An 8346-nucleotide genomic window follows, 5' to 3' on the forward strand; every position below is an offset into this window, starting at 1 on the left:
CTGCAGTCAATTCTCTGTATGTCCTATTGGATCATTTCCCTTCTTTAGCAATGTAATGAGGACACCATGCATCACTCCCGGAGTATGAGCGCAGTAGTGGCGCAATCTGGATGTAACATTGTCTGTAATAGCCCTGCCATCAAACAAAATGTGTGCTTCATTTGTGACAGGTAGACTATAGTGTTGGCAGATAGATGTGAAATATTTCAACTTTGTCTTGTTGCAACAATTACAATGTCACCTGTTACTGGATAGAAACAAAAATAACAATGGCTTCTCTTTTACGGCATCCATCAATACATTTACCTTGGTCGATATCAAATTGTGGTAGTTTGTCACTTTTACTGCAGTTCAATTGTCCGCAGCTTTTGACATTGATTATATACAATATTACCAAAAATGAGCCATCATCTTCCTCATTTATGTCATAGTTGTTGGTAACTGTCATGTACCATGATCCTTTGGGTGTGTGGGATGGGCAACAGGTATTAAATGGGAATGCTAAAAATAGTGTGACACCACTGGCAGCTGACACATGTGCTGCCCCGTGAAACGCGACTACAAGCACGACCACACACAGGGACCCTTTGAACCACCGCCTCCCACCACCCCCTATGTGCGCATGTAGTAGCACTTGCATGCTTGTGTGGACTCTTCTAAAATGTTGCCCATTATGTTCTTTTTAGATATACTTTAGTGTATAATTAGCATGGCTTATGATTGATCCCTTTTTCCCAGTGTTCATTCACTCTTTTTGTCTCACGTATTGACTGTGCTGTGCAGAAAGCAATCTTGGCGGAAGAATGGAGAGGTTTGTTATTGTGATTATTATTGATAACTTTGCCTCTTTCTAGAAATGTCTATCGATGTACATCATCACAATACTGCTGTTTTCCATAGGCGCGGCTAACTTTTTCTCCAACCCTCCAGCTGACTCTTGATATTACCGACCCTTTACAGAATGAAGCACTCTCTGTTGCTTTCACTTCCAGCTGCCTTAATCACTATGACCTTCTAACCCCACCCCTTAAAAACCTCCTGTAGAAAAGGCCCTTCATATAATGACAGGCAAGTTAAAGTAACAATACCTAGTTTTATTAAAATGTTTAAAATATAAATTCTAAATCCGTTATTATGGTATTTTGCTATGTGTTAATAAGGTGTCTGTTATACTGACAAGAGCCACCCTCAGCATTTAAATGAATGTCTTGACACAACGTGATTTAACCTTTCCGTGTTTAATTAAATGTATACAGTAATTGTTTGCTGAAGGTCTTTCACCAGGGTGCATTTGTGTATGGGTTCACAATTAAGGCAATTTGTTGTCATTTGCTGCCTCGTTCGTTCTTGTCAGAATATGTGCTGATGATTGCATAAATTGTCGCGATCCATGGTGTCAGACAAAGAAAAATATGGCCCTCAAATCAAACTGCACCAAGGTCTATGATCAACTGATTGCTATTCTAGTTTTGTAGGTACTTTAATTTAATTAAACAATATCTTATAGACTAAAACGGTACACAAATAGTGTCATACTTCTCTTGTGTGAGAGTCTGTAGAAACCCCATGGCAAAATTTTGACCTTCTTGGCAGTAGCTCAAATTGCTCCTTACACAAGTGAGGGCAATGCATGATCATACCATAACTATAGCTACCGACTGGGTAACAACTCACATTGTGTCTATATAACTGATGTGTTATCACAAAAACGTACTTGATATAATCTTTATGATCTGGGTTTTAGATTGAGTGTCATAACTCGATTACTGTGTGCTCGTGTCAAAAAAAATGAAGGGAGTTACATATGTTTGCCTTTTGACATCCAGACTTTTATACAGTGTTTAAGGACTATACCACTCAACATAATATTCGGAGCTGATGGAATGACCGCTCACAAATGCATCACTCAATTAAGTACAGTATCCGTCTCTCATGCAGAAACGCACACACACACACACACACACACACACACACACACACACACACACACAAGCACTTGAAACCAGACTCGTTGGACAGCTGAATGGACATCTGGCAACAGGAGGCTACTGGGGGTAAGAGGGAGAGGAAGGCACTGTAGAACAGTTGAGTGGCTACAAAGGAGAGTGGAAATGTTGAGGAGAGGCCTTTGGAGTATGTACACTATATAAGCAGTCAGAGGTTTTCCACCAAAATGTATTAATGATATGGATGGAAAACTAGAAATGCAATGATGCAATCCAGGTCTGCCTAATGTTGTGACTGGTGAGTGTAAGTAAAAATTGGTTGGTCTTAACATTGGTAACAGTCCTGCAAAAGTGTTTAAAAAGACAACATAGACAAGGTGGAGTTATAGGTGGTGGCAAGAGGAAAGTGGTAATGGGAGGACATAGAGGAGGTGTCGGGGGGACGGTGGGTGGGGCAAAGCTACAAATAGCCACGCTCGCTGCTGGGGGATTCTTCACTTGGTTCCTCTCCCATTTACCCAGCAGGTCAGTTGGGTCTTGACTTCTCGAGCAGTGCCACCACACCACATAAGTCAAACCAGCAGCCATGAGCAAGTCCTACTCCTCCTCGGCCCAGACGGCCTCTTCATACCGTCGCACCTTTGGTTCAGGTGTCAGTTCATCCCCGATGTCTTCCCTCTTCGCCACCCATGGAGGAGGTCGCAGCGCCACAAGTCATACCACTCGAGTGTATGAGGTGAAGAGTGGTAGTCCTTCCTATTCCAGCTTCAGGATGTCCTCCGGGGGCGCTGGGCTCGGCTCCTCCACAGCCATGCGCACCTACGGCGAAAAACTTGACTTCAACCTGGCCGATGCCATGAACCAGGACTTCCTCAACACAAGGACCAACGAGAAGGCCGAGCTTCAGCATCTAAATGACCGCTTCGCCAGCTACATTGAGAAGGTCCGTTTCCTGGAGCAGCAGAACGCCGCTCTGACGGTGGAGATCGAGACGCTCAAGGGCCGCGAGGGCCCAGGCCATGTGGCTGAGATGTACGAAGACGAAATGAGGGAGCTGAGGAGGCAAATTGAAGCGCTGTCCAACCAGCGTGCCCGTGTGGAGGTGGAGAGAGACAACTTGGCTGATGACCTTCAGAAACTGAAGCTCAGGTAGGTAAGCAAGGACAAATGACAAAAGAGGCAGGGGTGTTGATTCGTTACAATATGTATCAAATATGAATCCATATGTTAATATACTGTATGTTCAGTCCATTTTCTGTTTTTCTGGCTTCAAATGGTACCAATTAAAAACACCCCCCCCCCCCCCCCCCCCCCCACCCCCGCACCCCATTCCTCAGTGTCCATTGTTATAGCTGTTTCACAATGGACACTGAAGAGCCTATTTGCAGTTCTGTTATTATACAAGTCCCATTGTTTCCTTTCTGTCTTCACTGCAGACTACAGGAGGAGGTTCACCAGAAGGAAGAAGCGGAGAACAATCTGTCTGCCTTTAGAGCTGTATGTCATTTTTTATTCACTATCTTGTTCTTGATAGTGCAATATCCCCCCTTAAACTGAGGCTAAATTTTATCTTCCTACCGTCGTCATCCTTGCACTGACACTATAATGTTCTTCTTTTCTCGTTCGTATCTAGGATGTGGACAACGCCACTCTGGCCAGGCTGGACCTGGAGAGGCGCATTGAGAGTCTGCAAGAGGAGATTGCCTTCCTCAAGAAGATCCATGAAGAGGTTTGTTTAGCAGTCAGTTAAAAATATCTTTTGTTGCCGGTGACAAATGAGACCAAGATAAATAGACTAAATTAGATGCTGGCTCACTGTGGAAGTTCAGGGGCTGGAACATGTCTCATGTCTTTTTATTTTATTTTATTTTTTTACACTTTTCACAGTACAGTAACAAATTTTCACTGAACTCCTTGGATTATGGTCGGTTTGACAGCAATAAGACGCATATAAAGGTGCTGTCCTTTTATGTCTCAACTTCAACCTTTAAGAAATTCAGAACTGCAGACTGCTTGAAGAGAGCAGGTCAGCTGTTGTCTAGATCTACACAGGGGAGAAAAAAGGAGTGTATGTATGTGAACAGATGCAAAGCTATTTATACCTTTTGGTTGGTCCACAGGGCAGCTGAAAGCACCCAAGCCTTACCAGTTTAAATTTCCCACTTGTACCGAATTAAATGAGCCTAATATAGTTCTAGTCTTATATTTTACCATTGGACAGTACTGCATGTGCGTTATAAATAACAATGCACTGGCAACAGCAGGATGGTTTAAACTGATATCAGTTAAGGTTGCCAAAAGTGTTGATATTTCAGTGTCTCTATCACAACCGTAAAGACTCTTGTTGAAAATGAATTTCTCTACAGGAGATCCGTGAGCTGCAGAGCCAGATGCAGGACACACAGGTGCAGATCCAAATGGACATGTCGAAACCCGACCTGACCGCAGCTCTGAGGGACATCCGCACGCAGTATGAAGCGATCGCTGCCAAGAATATCTCAGAGGCCGAGGACTGGTACAAGTCTAAGGTAGGACACTAAGTTATCCTACATTCACAAACCAAGCCGTTTTACCCATGGTTAAGTCCCTTTAAAAGCCCTGCTTGACTGTGTGGACAAACACGTCTTCTGCCAACCCATAGCTCAAACCGCAACCCTCTTTCTTCAGGTCTCAGATCTGAACCAGGCTGTAAGTAAGAACAATGATGCCCTGCGCTCTGCCAAACAAGAAACCATTGAGTACAGACACCAGATCCAGTCCTACACCTGCGAGATTGACTCACTCAAGGGCACCGTGAGTATCAAACATTGTTTCTCTCGCTGTATTAAGCTTTAATTTGCACAAATATAACAAACTGACATTCTACTGTAACTAATGAGCATGCATTGGTCAACTGACAAAAGGAACGTCAGTAGCAAATCTAATAAATGTTCATGCGGATTATTGACATAACTGCTCTTTAATATATCAGCATGTCTTCAAACAAACTGTGTTCAATTAAGTATGCAGCACTGCACACGACTCTATAAAGTATTATAACAAAAGAAGACTTTTCCAGGCTTGTCCATCAACATTAAATACTAATATAGGTGATCTCGAGACCCTATTCCCCTTATGACAAGCCAATATATTATCATGATTTTGGAGATGCTATTTTTAAAGTTATTATATTTTGTTGCTTCATTTTCACGTTAAAGTCTTCATATTTTAAATCATAATGTCTTTCGATTCCATTTGGACCATTGTTAACCTCACATCTCTGTTTCTCCATAGAATGAGTCTCTGCTGCGTCAGATGAGAGAAATTGAGGACCGCATGTCTCGCGAGGCTTCTGGTTACCAGGACAATATCGCACGTCTAGAGGAGGACATTGCCAAGATGAAGGTCAATATTTTATACACTATTCCATCTGCAAAGTAAATAAAACAGCATCCAACTGATGCATAAATCGGGACTTCAGATCACAGATAATACGCCATGCCAAGTGATACTGAGTGCACTAAACACCTGCCACTGTTTGTCACAGATGGGTTTATTTGCAATCGTCGCAGTGCTTGAATGTTTGGGGAGGGTGTTTATTTGATGACAGCTTTTGTTTTCCAGGATGATATGGCCCGTCACCTGAGGGAGTACCAGGACCTGCTGAATGTTAAAATGGCTCTGGATATTGAGATCGCCACCTACCGCAAGCTGCTGGAGGGAGAGGAGAGCAGGTGTGTTCTTATGTGAACCTTGTGTAGAACACCCACATATTCACAGTACAGTATTTGTAAATTCCCATATTAGCAGTTTTTTTTAACCTATCCTACATTGCTGAAAAATTTATGTGCTCAGGCCAAAGCAATAAAAAAAAAAAAAAATTGCTTTGCCGTCATCTTCTGGCATCTTGATGCCAGGGAACTCTGTGGAAGTGAATTGAGGAGCGTCATTTAGACAAAAGTAGTGCTTTGCTGCCATATTGTAGCATCTATAAGGAAACTATTCCTTTTCGGAGGGGGGGGGGGGGGGGCGTCAATCTTTTGCAGATTTTTGCTTTTCCCAGAAGTGCCAACATAATTCATATTCATATTTTTGCTATAAACTTTGTGTTATTTTATTTTCCAGGATCACCACCACTATGCCTGTCCAATCTGCCTACTCCTCTATTGGATTCAGAGGTAGGTGAAACTGTGCAGCCTTTACACAAACATACCCATGAGAAAACAGTTACAAATTGCACGGGAAAGGATAAAAGACTAATTATAACCCATTACCAAACATTGGGGTAGCTATTTTCAGGACATTACATAACTACTGTGACCCATACTCACCACTGTGTGCGGGATACCGTATATGACATGTAACCAATCCTCGGGACTCGCTGGTTCATATAATTGGCGCGGGGGCTGAGCTGAGGGTCACAAGTGTCGTTAATTAAAATGCTACACTGTGTGTGTGTATGTCTCATCACAGAGACCAGTCCCGAGTCTCAGCCTCAGCGTTCCTCTGAGATGCACTCAAAGAAGACCGTTCTCATCAAGACCATCGAGACCCGCGATGGAGAGGTTGGCGCAAGTACACATGCACGCACATTCACTCACACACACACACACTCGCATTAGGAGTAATTTACAAATGAACCATCTTCAACTTTTTTCATACCAGATGACATATTCTGTGAGCGAGGGCACTAGTGCCTGATGTGTAAGTCAGGTTCAAAAGTTCCACTTTTTTGTTGTTGTTTTTTTTTTAATCTGGATGGAGGCAAACTACTAGATTTGAATAAAAAGCTCAGGTTTCCTGTGGTTTAATCGTCTTATAATGGTTTTATAGCCAATACAAACAAAATATATTATTGATATTAGTGGGCTGAAATCTTGTAGTTTGCCTCATAGACCTTGCACGAGCACTTGTGAAGGCTGTCCTCATGAGAATTTTGTACGAAAGGTAATGCACTGTAAAATGGTCCAAAATAGACATTTTAGGGTCGCTTGAAAATTGCCGTGATCCTAGAATCAAACTTTAGTGGTCAGAATGTCAAGCACACTGGACTTCAATAAAATGCTTCACTAAAAAACGATCAATAATAATGAAATACTTCTGATAATAGGAGTTTAAAACCACAATGTCATTATCAACAAAATGAACAATGGAATATGCCGCGTGTATCTCTCAAAACTAAATGAGGTACACGTCATCTTTAAAAGTTAATTTACGAATTAGATCAGTGTCTAATCTAGCTAAAAGTAAAATAGTGACACCCTCCTTTTTTGAGGAGGACCTTTTAGTTAATGAAACCTGAAGAAAATAAAAATATTAAACATACTGTAGCTTTCACTACTGACTTTGCTGATTGTAACCACTTTTCCAAATGTTTTTGGAAATAAGCTATTATATAAAAAAAGATACAAATTATATAAATGATTGTAAACATAGCATGCGATTTTGACATCTTGAGAACAAATAAGTCATGGTGACATTTTTCAAATCTGCATTATATACAACACAATTGTGTCATAAAATTACCTTTTAACATAAGATTTAACTCGTTCAAATAAGATGTATTATTGCAACATTTGCAGTTAAAAAAAAAGTGTATCACAATGTAAGGAACATTAGAATTAATCCAATCACCAGTGGTAGTTTCAGAGGTGCTAAGATGAAATTTAGGAGTGCTTGTTTACCACTTTCTACCAAATTCTCATGAGAAAATGTTGCTCATTAAAAAATAATAACAATAAACCTGCAACACTGACAGACCTGTGTCACCCTCTTCCCCTCTCACTCCCTTGCACACCACACCACTTCACTCTTGATGATGATGCAAGACACTGAACTGTTGATGGCAAACACTCTCCTATATTATCTGCAAAAAACACTTTGATCCTTAATGCTGTACAATAAATAGATTCTTGACCAGCAGCCAAAAATATTGTTTTATATCTCTGCTGTCTTTCTCAGGTTGTCAGCGAGTCCACACAGCACCAGCAAGACATCATGTGAACAAGGAGGTGATGACATAACAAAGAAAAAAAAAAGAATAAAAATAGAAAATATAGGCATCTTCCCACTGTAGTGTAATGGTTTATGACAAAGCTTGTAAGCCACAAGGCATCAAACATGGTCAGAGTGAACTGTGACGGCACATTTTCCACGTTTTGCTTGTGCAAATATTGTCTGACTGGAAAGAGAATGGCTTGTATTGGTGTGTTTGCGGCTGGAGAAAAAGTGGGAAGATGGTTGTTAAAAAATGTCAAGAAACATTTTGTGAAAAAGGAACAAATTCATGTGTGACATTATGATCTTGCGTGTGATTGTGTGCGCATGGGCGACCATGTGGAGCTGCTTCACTCTGACTAAAATCTCAAAATAAAGACATTTCTTATCACAACTCGTTCAAGGTTCTTTTGACCCGGCAAAC

General features: G+C 41.3%; 1 protein-coding gene across 2 annotated transcripts; it reads left to right on the forward strand.

Annotated features, from left to right (window-relative positions):
* The first annotated feature begins 2430 nt into the window (after positions 1 to 2430).
* desma (desmin a) lies at positions 2431 to 8316 on the forward strand. Of its 2 annotated transcripts, XM_061791520.1 has the most exons (11): positions 2431 to 3095; positions 3383 to 3443; positions 3580 to 3675; positions 4313 to 4474; positions 4614 to 4739; positions 5220 to 5330; positions 5550 to 5659; positions 6051 to 6103; positions 6399 to 6490; positions 6591 to 6629; positions 7887 to 8316. In XM_061791520.1, exons 1-10 carry the CDS (start codon positions 2533 to 2535, stop codon positions 6624 to 6626), a joined length of 1410 nt encoding a protein of 469 aa, XP_061647504.1. In that variant the 5' UTR covers positions 2431 to 2532; the 3' UTR covers positions 6627 to 6629; positions 7887 to 8316. The 2 variants fall into 2 exon arrangements, with proteins under 2 accessions (XP_061647504.1, XP_061647503.1); XM_061791519.1 differs by lacking the exon at positions 6591 to 6629 and having other exon boundaries at positions 2432 to 3095.
* Positions 8317 to 8346: the final 30 nt, after the last annotated feature.

This window comes from Phyllopteryx taeniolatus, chromosome 12, assembly GCF_024500385.1.
Source record: "Phyllopteryx taeniolatus isolate TA_2022b chromosome 12, UOR_Ptae_1.2, whole genome shotgun sequence".
In the NCBI taxonomy this organism is placed as follows: domain Eukaryota; kingdom Metazoa; phylum Chordata; class Actinopteri; order Syngnathiformes; family Syngnathidae; genus Phyllopteryx; species Phyllopteryx taeniolatus.

Coding starts and splice junctions, on each gene's coding strand:
- desma (XM_061791519.1), top strand. CDS start 2,533: ATGAGCAAGTCCTACTCCTCCTCGGCCCAGACGGCCTCTTCATACCGT. Junction 5,660..6,050: donor CTGGAGGGAGAGGAGAGCAG/GTGTGTTCTTAT, acceptor TTTATTTTCCAG/GATCACCACCACTATGCCTG. Junction 6,491..7,886: donor TCGAGACCCGCGATGGAGAG/GTTGGCGCAAGT, acceptor TGTCTTTCTCAG/GTTGTCAGCGAGTCCACACA.